The 16,151-nt window shown below is 33.6% G+C and overlaps 2 protein-coding genes across 5 annotated transcripts; both read right to left on the bottom strand.

Annotated features, from left to right (window-relative positions):
* Window positions 1–411: 411 nt before the first annotated feature.
* LOC136342433 (uncharacterized) lies at window positions 412–7,707 on the bottom strand. The gene is made up of 12 exons (XM_066288241.1): window positions 7,388–7,707; window positions 7,015–7,323; window positions 6,274–6,529; window positions 5,947–6,209; window positions 5,616–5,891; window positions 5,498–5,559; window positions 5,378–5,437; window positions 1,662–1,901; window positions 1,420–1,612; window positions 1,030–1,369; window positions 794–964; window positions 412–660 (listed from the first exon to the last, which is right to left on the bottom strand). Exons 1-12 carry the CDS (start codon window positions 7,408–7,410, stop codon window positions 517–519), a joined length of 2,337 nt encoding a protein of 778 aa, XP_066144338.1. The 5' UTR covers window positions 7,411–7,707; the 3' UTR covers window positions 412–516.
* Window positions 7,708–10,676: 2,969 nt separating this feature from the next.
* Rilpl (Rab interacting lysosomal protein like) lies at window positions 10,677–15,922 on the bottom strand. Of its 4 annotated transcripts, none has more exons than XM_066288274.1 (8): window positions 15,567–15,922; window positions 14,028–14,208; window positions 13,719–13,970; window positions 13,464–13,661; window positions 13,223–13,398; window positions 13,034–13,153; window positions 12,781–12,879; window positions 10,677–12,523 (listed from the first exon to the last, which is right to left on the bottom strand). In XM_066288274.1, the coding sequence occupies exons 1-8, from the start codon at window positions 15,698–15,700 to the stop codon at window positions 12,412–12,414; spliced, it is 1,272 nt and encodes a 423-aa protein (XP_066144371.1). In that variant the 5' UTR covers window positions 15,701–15,922; the 3' UTR covers window positions 10,677–12,411. The 4 variants fall into 4 exon arrangements, with proteins under 4 accessions (XP_066144371.1, XP_066144372.1, XP_066144374.1 ...); XM_066288275.1 differs by having other exon boundaries at window positions 13,034–13,084; window positions 15,567–15,921; XM_066288277.1 differs by lacking the exon at window positions 15,567–15,922 and adding an exon at window positions 14,627–15,040.
* Between the last annotated feature and the right edge of the window lie 229 nt (window positions 15,923–16,151).

Here is a 16,151-nt window from a genome sequence, read left to right as displayed (position 1 = left end):
ACGTTGAAGAAGTCGATTTCTGTTCGTCTTTATTTTATACCCTGCAATTAAAACTTCAATTTTATTTTCCACAAAATGTAAACTACAAAATTTTAAAACAGCCTTCTTTTACAAGATAATTTGCCTGAACTAGTTATAATTCACGGCAGTTGTCGTCTCAGTATCTTCTTTCACTCGGTTTAGCATAACCAATAAAAATGTCAAGAGTTTTCCTATATATTTGATAACCTGTAACTGTGAAAAAATTACATGATCTGTTTCATTCTTTTTAGGTTTTATTGAGACAAATAATTTATTATATAATTAAAGTTATCAATTTATTTTTACATAAACTACGTAAGATTTAACTTATATTTACGAAGAATGTCATAAAGACCCTCAAGATCTTTGAATGGGAAAAAAATATTTACAAAAAAAGGAAAGCTACTTTTAATGACAAATGTTAAATTCACATAACAGACAATTGTTACTCTTACGTATTAATAATTTAACGATATATGTCTAATTTTTCGACATTTATTGAGGCGGTGGAGGTGGTGGCGCGAATGCGTTAAAGTACAAAGATGCGTTGTACATTGACGATGTCGAATTTTCTTGCGTAGTAGGCGGTGGTGGCGGAGGTGGGGCACCAAAGACAAATCCAGGAGGCATGTGGTAGCCCTAAAATTATAAAACAAAAATATGAAGTAGTATATTTATTGTATTGTGTTAAAAGGCATTTCGATGTTAAACTGTCTTAACTATGAATATTTACTTTCAATGGTAATAATCAATGACAGATTTCCAGGCTTACCGGATATCCTTGTGTTCCGGGAGGTGGATAATGTGCTTGGTAGTTCATCATATTCGAAGAAGAACTTTGAGAAGTTGCTGGCGGCGGAGGAGGTGGAGGCTGCGTAAGTTTCAATGATGCATGTATTGATGATGGTGATATATGATGATTTCCAGATGCCACTTGATTATGCTGTAAATGAGAAGAAAAGCGTGTGCTTTACGTCGTAGAGTATTCTATAAACTTGCACTCCTTACGTGTTGATAGGGTTGATTAAGCATTCCCGCCCCCTGACTCATATTCGACTGATGTGTTGCTTGGTGATTCTGCTGCTGACTATTCACCTGCGGTGCCCGACTTTGCATCTGGTTGTTCTGAATCTGCTTCTTAATCGCCGCTTGACGATTCTGCTGATTTTGTATTCGGTTCTTGAAGGCCGCAATTTGTTCCAAAACTTGTTGCTGCATTTGCTGCTGAGCTACTTCTTCTGATTGTTGTTGAATATTATTAGTCGGTGCGGGCTTTGACGGATTTGATCCATATTTCGACGGAGATCGTGGTTTTTTTCCCACGGGAGGACTTCGCGATCGAGATCGACTGAAAAAAAATTAAAACAAATGTACGAAAACACATAATTTACAATCTACCTGCTACTGGAGCTGCTGCTACTATCCGAATAAGACCTCCTGCGTCTATGTTCTCTTGAACGACTCCGTTCTCTATCTCTACGTGGTTTGCGCTGATTCGGTGAATAAGAATTCTCGTCTCCTCGACCCATCCGGCCTCCTCCCATTCCAAATCCACCTCCACTCGAACTACCTCCACCTCTACGCCAACGACCTATTTCATCAAATTCATAAACATTCTATCAAATTAAAGCCGCATTTACCTCCCCTCCCGCCCCCGTAACCGGTGTTCTCGGACATTTCTTGCAGCTTTGGATTGATGACTTGTTTTGCCTCTTTCAAAACGGATACCAGATCAGCAGCCTTGTTTGAATTTTGAGGCGTAAAGAAAGTATAAGCTGTGCCAGTTCTTTGAGATCTTCCGGTACGACCGATGCGGTGTACGTAGTCTTCTGAATTGCATGGATAGTCGTAATTGATAACGAACTTTACGTCTTCAACGTCTGTAATATTGAGCTTAAATTAGGATGTGTTTAAAATTTGGATTCCTCGTTAGTAATTTTATATAAGCTAGTTTTTCTATATTTAATAGGGACGTAGGCTTTTTCATTTGACCACACTTTACGTCAATAACGAAGCTTTTACATAAACATATATATAAATTTTTTGCACTCACTTTAGACATAGAACGCGCTGTTTTGAAACCTTTCAACCTAATTTTGGAACACCCTGTATAGGCAATACAAATACGGAAGCAACATAAAATGTAGAATATAGTAAAACTTAAAACATTTCAGAAACAAATAGCGAAATTAACGTGCTAGGTATATGAAACGTCTTATACATGTGTTATTTTGTCGTGGTTCAGTTTAATATGACTTTATTCCAAAATAAAGAGCTATGAATATTTTCACTTGAAACAATAAGGGTAATATTCTAGTCTCTCTAGAGATCGAAACTATAGTCAGTATTGATTATTGCGCGAGTTCACGAAATTTTTTTAATATCATTCATAAAAGAAAAACAAAAATATTTTTTTAAGTCTATGTTGTATTTTTTGTAATATAGATAAACAATATTTTTTCTATCAAAAAATACAGGAGTTTATTCTTTTATCACTCGTTTTATGATCTGATTCTCGATGTTCTAATTTGATAAACCAGAATATCTAAATGTTTAGCTATTAATTGTAAATGTGCTAAGCTTAGTAGATTTCATCATACAAGGAACCGTTTATAAACACCATAAGAAAATCCATATGTATAAATAATGACGGAAATTTTAATAAAATAAATAATCTTAATAAAGGTGATCAGAATTTTACTTTGAACTGAACGAAGGCCTTTACTTATTTTCATATCATTATTGTAGAGCCTATAATAGTGTCTTATAGAACTTTTATCCCTTACATCTAGATGTCGATTCCAACAGCATCGTGGACCTCCCAGTTTCTGCCGTTGGAACGACACTTATTATCAGCGAAACCCACGAGGGAAAAAAAGAAGGCAAAACACAATATCCTACCTATGGGCACCTGTACAGAACAAATGCGCGACAATGCCAAACAGTTGGCGATGTCGCAGTAAAGGACCAACCGGCCGCCTACAGCTCCTGTCTGCGGTCCCTCTACGCCGCTCGCCCTTCCCACATTCCTCGGTCTAGTGACTAGCACAGCCAGTCGTCTCACGTATCCGACTCCGTCACTTTAAAGTTGGACAGATAGCGTTCGAGACGTGCCAGCCGGCGACAAACGAGGGCTGGAGGGCGCAAGGGGGCGACAAAGAGCGACAAGGGGCAGCGGCAGGCCGATTTTTTGGCCTCTTACTCAGAGATGGCCGGGATATGTGGTCGACCGACGAGAGGCACACATGCCGATCGCGTGCTTCGACATTAATTGCACACGAGTAAGTTGTGCGCCTCTGAAAAAAGAGGACATTTTGCTGGGTTTAGTGTCGGTAGTGTGACTAATTATAGGCCGCCTTGGATTACTTAGCTAAGCGATCAGCTTCTTTACCTAACAAACTTCCTACTCTAATTAACATTTTTACAGCCAATAGGTCAAAGTCCTGGCAACTTTACCAAGAAAACAACATCCATGAAAATGTTGTAATAAAGCCAGAGTATTGGTCTGTTTAGTAGTTTCCATAGAAATTATCTTCTAGGTATAGTTGTCAGTATATTGATCTAGTAACCTTAAGTTAAATAAACGGCTTGTCTATAGTTCGGACAGTGCTAATTTTAATTCGAACTTTAGACACTATAATTAAAAAAAATAATTAATCAACTCATCTACTTGGCATCAATGGAAAGCTTATTCTCTTCCATTTCAAATTATGGACAACTTTAAAAATATAAAAAACATATATTAAAAAATATATATTACGTACAGTGTGGCAAAAGAAACGAAGCAAAACATAATTAATTTTTTTGTAATTTGGAGATAGATTCTTGGAATTGGAAAGTAGAAGTATTCCCGGAAGTGATGTCAAAATGACAAAGTTAAGAAAAATTCAAATTTTTGGATGATGAAAGATGACATTTGGACACACTATATCATATGTTTTTTTCATATAATCCTAATGTTTTCTAAAAATAAAATAGGAAGGAATAAATTTCTCGTTGTAAACCTTAAATTGAAGCGTTAAAAAATGGGAACTGAAAATTGCATTATCCGAACCTACAGACGAGTAGGTTATATGGTTATGTAAATTATGGTTAGTCTATTTTTAAGGTAATAATAAATTTTGGTACTGAAGTCGCGCGGAAAAGGATGTGGCTCGATATGTATGTATGTACAATGAGGTAACTTTAACTGGAATAAAATCGGTATCTACATGACTTTTGGTTTTTAGGAAAATTGCTTAAACATGTCAATTTTTATTTTACCCGATATACTTTTAGGTAGCATTCTTATGTTACAAATGTCAACCCTTTAGTGTGACAGTTATCCTTAAAAGTTTAAATGCAAAAAAGGTTCAAGTGATATATCATTTTAAACATTTTTCAACTAGATTTTATTTGACATACTAGTATCATAGAGCAAATAATACTAAAAATAAACAAATAATTATTTCTTTTAAATTAGCAATTATTCGAAATGTTCACCTGTAGCTTCTTGGCACATCCTTAACTGATGATAAAACTCAACTCTCACATTTTCTGCAATAAGTGTAGTGATTTGCCCAATTTCTTGTCTTATAGGTTCTTTGAGTTCGTTGATATCATGTGGTTTAGTATTGTAAGATTTCGATTTCAGGTGTCCTCATAAAAAGAAATTCAGAGGAGCGAGACAGGAAGATCTCGACAGCCATTCTATTGAGGTTTTTCTTCCTATCCATAATGGAGAACGATTCAAATGATTTTTTATTTGCTTCTTGACATTATAGAAATGCGCCCGATTACAAAATTAATGTTCTTAAAAAGAAAATATGTTTTTACATACAAATTAATCGAAACTTTTTATTTGTATTTCGGATAGCACGCCGGAAACAATGAGTTTGGGTCCAACCGGCATTGTTATGTTATGACGACCTGTCGCTTGTAACAACGAGCCATAAAGTTAGAATAACACCCGTCGACTTTAGTAAAGGACCGTAAAGTAAAAAATAACACCTGTTAATTTTTTTATTCTTTTTAAGCAAATAACACGAGAAATCATATAAACAAACATAAATAATTTAGTTTATATGTTTCTTTTATTAATCAAATTTCCGGCTTATAACTCCAAACATGCAGATTTTTGAATTTTACCATAATTTACATAACGTTTGAATTCTAAACCTTAAAATAAAAATGTTAGCAAATATTAAAGTGATTGATATCATTGTTCTACATTTATTTGATATATTTTTTAAATTTAAATGAAGGGAGCAATAAGATCAATCACCTCTTACCTAAAATTGATGTCGTTATCGAACCTCCGTAAAAATAAAAGAAACAATAAAAAAAGACCAATTGAGTAAATTAAGGAAAAACTTACCCAAGCCTCTGGCGGCAACGTCCGTTGCGCATAAAATGGGTGCCTTTCCCGTTCTAAAATCTGCAAATTAAATAGTACAAAAATTCTTCATCACCCTGTATATAAGATTGATGTCACCACCTTGTAAAACCCAATCCCTTTCCTGTTGAGTTTTATCTCCATGAATGCATACTGCAGGCCAGCTGAATATTACCATTGACTTAACACTGAAAACTTATAAAAACTCACACAGCCTTACCCATCTCTTTTCATTTTTCTGGTAATATCATCGACTTTTCTTTTCGTCTCCATGAAAATGATAGTCTTGTTTTCCTTCTCTGACATGATTTCCCGCAGCAAAGTACTCAATTTGTTCTCCTTTTCGTACTCCATGCATACGTCGATAATTTGCAGAATATTGTGGTTCGCCGCAAGCTGCAAGGAGCCCACGTTAATCTGTACATACTCTTTCAGAAATTCAGATGCCAATTGCTGAACTTCTTTAGGCCATGTTGCGGACCACATGAGTGTTTGCCTGAAAAAGAATAGGTAAAAATCTTAAAAGAAAATACAAGGCAGAACTTGATTACCTATCAGGACGAATTTGTTCAATTATTTTTCTGATCTGTGGCTCAAACCCCATGTCTAACATCCTATCTGCCTCGTCCAACACCAAATAAGTACATCTCCTTAAGTTGGTTCTGTTACTCTCCAGAAAATCAATAAGTCGCCCTGGAGTGGCAATAACAATCTCCACCCCATCCATGAGATCCAGTGCTTGAGGCCCTTTTGGAGCTCCGCCAAATACACAAGTATTTCGAATACGAGAGCTTTTGCCGAAATCTGTAGCTACCTTGATGATAAAAAGAAAAAAAGAGAAAATATTTTTGGAATATATGAGGTAGGACAGTGCGTACCTGTTGAATTTGCTGTGCAAGTTCTCGAGTTGGTGCTAAAATAAGAGCAATAGGGCCATCTCCCCTAACCAATTTTGCTTGGTTGTTAATGTGGACAATTCCTGGCAAGATATAGCTCAATGTTTTTCCAGAGCCGGTGGAAGCTATACCAACCATGTCTTTACCTGAAAGTGCAATTGGCCAGCCTTGGGCTTGTATTGGAGTAGGGGCTTTGAAACCAACTTTGTCTAACTCTTCAGTCACATATTCAGGAAATCTATCAAATGATAAAAGCAAAAATATTATGTTTGGAAGGAACCACAAAAATTAGTAGTATTATTATATTAATGTACCTAATTAAAAATTATAGTTTTGTCAGAAACTAAAATAACTTTACTAGATGATTCATGAGTAATTGTATATAATGCACCATTCAATGTAATTAAAAAATTTTAATTTTAACACCCTGCATATTCACAATGCAGTGTTTTTTAGTTATAGTTTATAGGGCAAATTAGCAAGGATGTGTTACAGAAAAAATACTTTATTTAAAAAACAAGATGTAGTGTATGCTTTTGCTAATTTTTTGTATTTTGTCTCTTATCTGATCTTATAAAAGGGCTCTTTTGAAAATAGTAAAGATGATCTCCAGCAACTGTTTTTCTATTCTATTGGACCTTTCAATGTCAAAAATGTGATGTGTAAACAAAAATTGATAATATGTTTTTAAATTAGCTACAATTCAGATAGATTTTGACTCACCCTGCTTCTTCAAATGTAAAGACTGGATCAGGAATATTTTTGCCTTTCAATGTAATTTCTTTAGCTTTCCTCCATTCATCAACTTCATAAAAGGGTCTTTCAGACACTGCAGGATGGGGCACATAAAAATCTTTTTTAAATGTTTCGAGACGGCTAATATCCCAACGAGGCTTCCTCAAATTACTTCCGGCTTGGCTTCTACGAGATCCTCCGCCTCCGCCACCACCAGATCCACCACCATAGCCTCTATCTCGACCTCCACCACCACCACCTCCTCCACGTTCCCTGCTTCTAGACCTCCTGCGTTCTCTAAAGAGAAAATTAACATTATTAATCTGCAGAATAGCAAATTTTGTTCAAGTAATTAGTTTACCTGCGGCCAGTTCGGGGCCTCATAGCCTCTTATAGATCTGCTGTATCTGTATATATGTATATCGGTGCCTGAATTGGACTTTTTAGATCAGAATTCTAGAATTCAGGACTTGGGAAACTCGGGAGAGTTCACCCTGAATTGTAGGGAGCACTTAAAACGTCCTAATTTTTTATGTGAAATGAATATTTATTACCAGTAGGAAGTAAATTTACCCAAAACAGCATTAAATTAAAACAATAGGAAAATGGCGTTTCCCCGTTTCTTAAATCAACCATGCATCACATTTCAATGATGCTTCGAATATACTGTCAACGTCTTGTCTAGTTAGTTCTCTCTCAAAGGTCGCTGTACTAGCAAGAGATAGAGGTTTCACTTTACTTTACGGCAAAATTCGGATTTAATCGACTCATTTTGTATGTATTTTTCAAAACAGTATACAAGATTTGTAAATAATAATCAAACCGAGTATTTGCGAAACCAGTCGATGTAAAATGTTCAAAAGAATAATGCAATTTATGAAGTTTTAAATATATTTTTATCAATATTAATACCCAACACACATAACAAAATAACAATAGTATATTATCAAACTGTTAACAACTACGAACTGATTAGTAAATAACATTTTACCAGTATCATAAAACAGGTTATTTTTAACTGATGGAACGATGTATAGATTCCCAGCATTTTAGCGACAATCACAGGCATAAACTTTTCCATTGTACTTACAGTCTGCTTTGTCAAAAGCTGTATGTCCAGCCGTTTTGCATTGAGCAAGGCAATTTGCAGTATTACTGCAGATTACAACTGAAGAATGGAAATTAATAAAATTTTTATTTAGAATTAAAAACTATAAACAAAAGAATTATAAACATTTTAATAAATTAATCTCTTTAAAAAAGTTAAAATCAATGTAATATCATTCAAATGTGAATAAACTTACTCAAGGCATCGTTACTGGTAATTGCGATAGTGCTGAACACCAAAAAGCACAGAACTACAGTTGAAATTGCAGACATTTTTAAAGTCAATATAATTTTTCTGATACGATCGTTTGTATTATGGAGGGAAAATGGATGTATCCCGACTTTATATCGCTAAAAAAACGGCAAATTTTCCGTTATATTAATTATCTTTTACTAATTTCAATCGGTTTCAGAAGTGAAAAACTCATTATTTTAAGATGATGCTCAAGGCAATCACCGGTATTCCATTGATTAAATTTTATTGGTCATCATCCCTTCTATCTGCTGATTTACAGATTTGAGAAAATAAAAGGTGTCTGAGCCGAAAACGACTATCGTTCTTTATCATATCGCCTCACTGCAATTTCTTGTAATTCTTGTGTTCATAAAAACTTCAGTTTGGAGGTGGTTTTCTTTGTATTTGTATGAGCTGTAATCATAGCCTGTCTTAGCAAGTCTGACGCCACGGGCAAAATTTTTAATTACAGCCTACTTAGCAAAAAATAAATATTCTTTCATCTCATGATAGGATACCCTATAAGTATAACAAAAATCTCGTTAGCGAGGCATTAAGATATCATCCCTGCTTCCCAGCATAAAAAAAAATATTAAACTAACGTATAACTGAGTTTAACTGAGCCGGATTAAATGATACGTAATGGAATAGTTAAATAATAGTAAAATCAACGTGAGTGTTAGACGAGCGGGTGATTAGAAAATCGAAGAACATTTCGCTCGCTTTACAAATGCTTAACTTTGGGTGAATAAAGTTGGTATAAAATCAACCCAAAATATAAGGTGAAATGCCAGAAGTGTGCAAGAATTTTTGGTATGGAGCTTTTAATCGATTTTTTTAATTTCTAGGAGGTCTTAAAACTTTTATAGAATGTTTAAAATAAAAATAAGCAACTTTTTTTTAATAAAAAATAAACTTTGACACCTCATATTTCGGAGATGTAGCTATTCCAGAAATATCTTTATGAGAACTTAATTTAGATGTCAATTTGTATTTTATTCGAATTTGTAGAGGCAACCGGCTAAAAACTACAAAGAAAACCATTTTAGTAATTTCTAATGATATTTTATTAATACACTGTACAACAATATCACAACATTACACGTTTGATTTAATTTAATAGGTAGATACCATCAAGGATTAATTCGAAAATATGTAAGTAAGTACCTACCTATTTGTAGATCAATTATACTATAAAGGTACAATATATCACCACCCGCTAACTCGGTACTTCATCATAAATTATTCTATGTATATGTAGGTACAATGCAATTTTAAACAATTCTCCAAACATGCTATATAAAGTATTATCGAAACAATAATTGAAACGTATACTTCTATGCGAACTATAATAGCTGACGCTCATTTTTCATTATCCGCTAGATGGCGACTTCATGCTGACGAATAGGATATTTAAATGCAACTTTTCTGCAAAAGCTGGCAGCTTTGAGTTATAATAAAATAATTTAAAAAAAAAGCTACAGGGATATATTCTAAAGAGCTATAATAAGCCAGTTCAGTGACAGTCACATATGTACACTTGTCTAGCCGCATTGAATCGACAGTCATTTTGGTCCACTCCGGGATGACCTGCGCCTATACACTGTTGATTACATCCTGCTGTGGTACTACAGATTACAGCTGAAAGTGAAATTAATAAAGAAAAATATATATTATAAATTCAACCTATAGAATATTTTTTTATAAAGGATATATCGCACTTTTAGTTATTCAAGATAGTTTTCAAAATGAAAATTATTAATCATTTTCTGTACTTATTCAAACAAAATATATACTTACTGAGTGCTTCATTGCTGCTAATCAGAACTGCGGCCAAAACCAACAAGTAAATCGTCACTGTGGAAGATTTAGCCATTATTGAGAGGAAATATAACTAATAAACCACTATGGTGTTTCAGAAACAAATCACAGTAATGAGGAAGTTGCATTTAATTATATTGGTCCGACCTGCGGTAGAATCTCCGTTATGGTTCCGGATAATTAATTGCTCATTGCTTTCACTCAAGGTAAAGGTAATATCCCTGAGAGATTTTGTGCATTTTGAAGTTTGTTGTGAAATTGATTTTTATTGGAAAGATGAAACCGAAATGGGTCGAAAGTCGTAAATCTCTAAAATGTATGGTGATGTGTAAAATAAATGAAACACCGTAGGAATTTTTTGTGGTAAGTACCTATAAGTGATGACACTACTTTATTATTCGAACATTTTTGGCACAGTCTGTGTATTTTGCCACCTAAAACTTGTTCAATGCTAATTAGTTCTGTTCACAGATGAAATTAATGCGTACACAACTAAAGGGTTATCATTAAAAAACAATCTCGCTGTAGGTGGTGAACAGTAAACATGGAGCATTTTAAACAGTTCGCTATTTTTCATCAAACATTTGGCGAATAGAAAACAATCGATACTAGAATTTTTTTTAATGACCACTCTATAAAAATTTATAAAATAGTATACGCGCCTATGAAGAAATTCTCCAACTTAAAATAAAGAACAGAGGTGCCAGTGCGATAGCAGCTATTTGGCACCATTATCACCGTCTGAAAATGCAGAATAATAAATATAATGCAAACGAGTATTAAACAAAAATTATAAGGAGCTAAACGCAACTAGTGCCTTATCTAGAAAAAATTGCTCCCATTTTGATAATAACGTCGAGATTAGTTTTAACGTGTATCTTGCACATACATTAAAGTGAAAAAGAAGGTGCTTATGCAGGGTTTTTTTTAACATAAGTCATAGAGTTTTTATTGAGCCATAGAAGATGCAACTATAGACGAAATTAGCGAATGCGTATAATTATTATTTATATTTAACAAAAATCACTTTTGGCGTATGCGTACGTGCGCGTTCGTTATCAGAATATTTTCTCTGATAAAATTCTGTTGATTGAAAAATGATTAATGTTAAATAGTATTTCTCAAAGACAATAAATTTTCTATTCAATTGCAAGTTAATGGGCTGTGTCAGTAGGAAAACACCGCCCGAATCATTTACATAAACAATGATCTATAAAGTAACTTTGGCTATGGCTTATTTTAAAAAATACACTGTACATGAATTTGTTTTCCTAACAGATCTACTTACATTCTCACTAAATGATACTATTTGACTAGAAACTTTATTACCATACATATTCTAAAAGCCAGTGCTTTTCTAACACTTATAATATGTTCCTATAATAAAATATGACAAAAGGAAATTATTATTTATGAAACTATCACCTGCTCGATCTACAAGCGATTAGGTATACTAGAAATGGTCAATTTCATAAAAATTAAATAAATCATAATGAAATTCCTTAATTTGTCGAAATCATCAGTTTACAGATCACATAGAGTCACAATAATCTCTTATATGTTAGTAATAAAGTTTTTCTCACTACTAACTCCAAAAGACCTCAATTTATGATGTATTAAAGGAGTATGAAATACGCTTTGTCGTTTTTTTTTTAACAGTTTAATAACAGTACTATCTGTCTCATATTTACTTAGCGAGCTAATCGACTACAAGGTCATCATCATCCTCATTATTGTTTTACTTAGGGTTGCTTGGGAGAGAAATGTCAAACGAAATATTACCGTTACGTTATAATTCGTTCAATCAGTTGTTTTTTTAAGTTTTGGATTCAATTTATGCCTAATTTGGACAAATTTATTGTTATTTCATACAATTAAAGTAAATTTATTAGATGAAAAAATCCTATATACACGACGGTTGTGAAATACTTGACCTCCACGGCTCAGATATACATTATAATAATATACTTCACCACCTTAGTGTATAATGTACTATTATTTATCTATTAAAAATTTTAAAATAAAGAATACGTAGGAAGGATTACAATAGTCATTGTGAGGACAAGTTAATATATTATGGGAGACGATCATCCAACGTAAGTAAATCCTGTTCGTGGATAAACAATATATTCTCTTTATTCTTGGGCTAAAAGAGAGTATAAAATTGACCGGTATTGAAACTGACGTCGAGAGAGAAAAGCTGGTATATGTGGCAAAAATATTTAGTATTGCACTGAGTCGCTAGTCGATGATAGAGCCATCTTCGAGAGGGTGGATAAGCTACGCTTAGGAAAACTAGGACCGCCGCTGCTCTCGGAAAATATCTTCCGAAAACTGAAAAAAAAAATGACATTGCAAATTACGACATTATCCTAAAGATTATAAAACTATCTCCAGGGGGCAATAAATCAATGTCTTGGCAATTTCATTAAGATCATTTTCATAAAAATTAAGACATGGGTCATTACTCAGTTTTTAGATCACAAGCTTGATATATTGGCACTAAGCCCGCCCTAACTTTCTTAGTGATTTTTGACAATAATCGTTTTAGAATTATGATTAAAAATGAAAATGTTGAAATTTCAACTTACAACTTTCTTATTCCTGACTCAGATGAAGACTTCTTCCAAGGTGCATCATCCGGTTCGTAAGGTAAAGGACCTTGGACTGGCGCTTCTTCATCCACAGGACTGACAAAAAGGGTTTCGTTGTTAAATAATTATTTTTAAATTTATACAATTACTTGCAAAGCGCACTCTATAAATTGGAGTCTTTAGATCAAACCAACAGATCTAACCACAATAGAGTACCCTTGCAATTTTAATTCATATCAATAAAACTTACTAAAGATCAGCCTCCTCGGCTGGTGAAGGCTGTTTACTAAAAGTAACACTGCTAAAATTTGACAAAATGAGGAGGCTATCACATGCACTTGGCCCAAAATTAAAAAGCTTATTTCTAAATCTAGAAAATTCAACAAAAAAGCAACTACCAAATAAATTACTTAAAAAAATATAACAATATGTTACTTACGTATCAACCTTCTTTTTGGGTCTGAAAGTCTCCAACTCGTCTTCTAAATCACTTACTCGTGCTTTAAGCTCATTCCTTTCATGCAATATATCCTTCAATTCTTGAGTAGTGAATCGAGGTCTATTTGGATCGTCCAAATCGTACACAGCCTTGTTGACAGGAATTGGAATATCACACTTTAAAATATTGAATGGTTTTAGGGAACACAAATAACATTTAAAGTTTATGAATCGTAACTTACCATTATCAGATCTTCATTCTCTTTTTGTGCCAAACCCAAGCGCTTCCTGAGGGCATTAATATCCCTTTGTTGATCCTGCATCTGCACCAAAAAATCGGCTCTCTCATCGCAGAGAGTCCGTACTTGGGTTTGCATGGATTTATGCTTTCTGCGTAATTCTTTACTAGTCGTTGTTAGTCTATCTATTTGCGATTTTAACTGAAAATATTTTATATGTATACATCCCCTTCAAATTTTTATCATGATCTGATATACATTGTCAACGTCTAAGCACTTCTCTTGTATCATTTTTTCTTTTTCCCTGATCTCATCTCTCTGCTTCTCTAAGCTGTCTTTTAGGCGTTGCAGCATTTCCGCATCATTGAGGCAGTCTGTAGACGTAGTTGGAGAATAGTTATTTGGGTTCTGGTCTTTTAACAATTTTCTATTTTCTTCTTGCAGTTTTGACACCACAGTTACAAGCTCTTTAGTTTCAGAACGCCACTGTTCTTCAATAACTTCTAGCTCCTGTTATTTAGGAAAATGATTTTATAAGAAATTCATACAAACAAAAGAAAAAGAAACCTTTTCGAATTTCTGCCGATATTCCGCTTTTTCCAACTTGTCATTTTCGAGTTGAGAGATTTTTAGTTGTAACTCGTTTAATACTGTATTTTCCCGTTCGTTTCTAGTAGCTAGGCTTTCTAGTAGCTCGAGGGCATTAATCACTTTTGGCATTAGGGAGGTAACAGCATCAGCTCCATATCTAAAATGCCAGTCTCAGAGGTACACTTATCATTGACAGTTTTATAAATTTTATTGATATAGCCACGTACCTATTTCATAACACTTTTATGGCATTACAAGAAAAAAAAACAAGAACTTTACAGGCTTTTAAACAAAAATGCAGCGAAAATCGCGAATAACGACATTAATTATAACAAGTCGTATATAGCGATGGAAATTCGAACCTTTGGTTGGATTTGCATTTAACTCACTGTAAAAATATGCCTAACACATCGTCGCTTTTAACATCCGCAAATAGACATGTTTGATGATTTGCTAGCTGGGTATAACGACGCTAGGTGATATAGTATAGTGATTGTATGTTTTAGAACGGTTTTTTACAATATTTAAGGGCGGAACGAAAAATTTCAACATACTTATAAATAGAATTGAAATACCTTTAATTTAATGTGCCACTTGAACCCCGTGCCACTTAAGATTCTTGAAGAGGTCGTCACTTCATTTAGAGGGATGACACTATACTTATGAATTTATGATCTAAAAATGTCCCCCTTAAAAGTAAAATTGACATGTCTCTGGGTTTTCTGAAGAAAAAATTTCATTCAAGATATTTAATTGGACTGTTTTAAATGAACCACCCTGTATAAATTGGAGACTGTTCATTGCATGTATTCAGCTTGTCAGCATTGTTGTAATTTTGCTGTATTTAAAAAATGATAAAAAAAAAAGTTTTGTCCACTAAAGCCAAAGGTTTAATAATTTCCAAACTTCAAGTAGGTGAAAACAACAATACCATTGCAAATGAGTTGTACTTATCAGAATAGGATATCACCCTAAACAATCAACAAAATGACACATGACAACACAAAATGAATTATTTTACATATGCAGGTTTACAACTAGCACAAGTAGTTGAGAACTTTAAAGAGGAGAACCATCTTCCTTTAGCTGAGTTAGCAAGAAGGATAAATAATAATTTGAAAAAACAAGAAATTTATTTACATTTAACAGGGAAAACATGGGCGATTTATAGAAGAATAATGTAGAAACAGATCTAGAAATTATATAGGTGGATCTGAGTATGTTAAAAACCATGTAGCACAGACTTGTTCCTTACACTTTTGTCAATTTGATGTAAACATATAAATTTAGAAATATAATGTGTAATATGAACACTTGGGTTTTTAAACGTTATGAAAAGATACAAGGATAAGAATCTAGCATAAAGTCAGAGTGTTGTTACACCCATCCCAATAGCTGACACCTTCATTAATAATTAACAAACAAATTTAAGAGCATATTTATTTCCAAATATTCGAAAAATAACAGATTTTTCTAACTGTATAAGAATATATAAAATTCCCAAAGTTTACTGACCTGTCGATGATTTTTTCACATTCCTTTCCAATTTCAGACGCAATATCATACACGTCCACGACTGTGACATCTCCTGATAAATCACTAGTTTCTTCCATTTTGTAATATTGAAGGTTATTTCTTATTCGAGGCATTAAAATAATTCAAATTCCACCCTAAAATTGACGATACATTTTTAATTACAAATTCACTTTAAAAACACTTTCACGTTGTTTTTATTTCCATTATTGATTTTGGATAAGTCACGTCAATGTCAATGTCATGTGTCTCTTGTTTTTGCAACGTTTTTTTTTAATTCAAACAACCGACGAACAATACCAAGCAAATTTTCTGAGGAAGAAAATTAATTCCTAAAGCCTTATTAAAATTTAAATTTTGAGTAAATTTCTATTGACTTAGCAATTTGTTTTTTACACTTTTGTTTACAAATTCATCGAAACACTCATTAAATAACCCGTCAACAAAATGAGCGTAAGAAAACGCTAGGAGCCCCCAAAAATATCTGAAGTTTTGAAAGATAGTTAAGCCTGTGCATCTGCCACAACTGCGTTTTCCTTGGTAGAAAGTACGAATTTAAACTTATAA

The sequence above is a fragment of the Euwallacea fornicatus genome, chromosome 12, assembly GCF_040115645.1.
Source record: "Euwallacea fornicatus isolate EFF26 chromosome 12, ASM4011564v1, whole genome shotgun sequence".
NCBI lineage: Eukaryota > Metazoa > Arthropoda > Insecta > Coleoptera > Curculionidae > Euwallacea > Euwallacea fornicatus.
This window is presented reverse-complemented; position numbering and strand designations above follow the sequence as displayed.

What these genes read in the sequence shown, in the direction of transcription:
- LOC136342433 (XM_066288241.1), bottom strand. Translation starts at nt 7,410, where the DNA reads ATGAGGCCCCGAACTGGCCGCAG. An exon ending in TTGCACAGCAAATTCAACAG is followed by an intron (nt 6,210 to 6,273) that starts GTACGCACTGTC and finishes TTTATCATCAAG; the next exon opens with GTAGCTACAGATTTCGGCAA. An exon ending in AGAAAAATGAAAAGAGATGG is followed by an intron (nt 5,560 to 5,615) that starts GTAAGGCTGTGT and finishes GGTAATATTCAG; the next exon opens with CTGGCCTGCAGTATGCATTC.
- Rilpl (XM_066288274.1), bottom strand. Translation starts at nt 15,700, where the DNA reads ATGCCTCGAATAAGAAATAACCTTCAATATTACAAAATGGAAGAAACT. An exon ending in AGAATGAAGATCTGATAATG is followed by an intron (nt 13,399 to 13,463) that starts GTAAGTTACGAT and finishes AATATTTTAAAG; the next exon opens with TGTGATATTCCAATTCCTGT. An exon ending in GAGTCAGGAATAAGAAAGTT is followed by an intron (nt 12,524 to 12,780) that starts GTAAGTTGAAAT and finishes TTTTTTTTTCAG; the next exon opens with TTTTCGGAAGATATTTTCCG.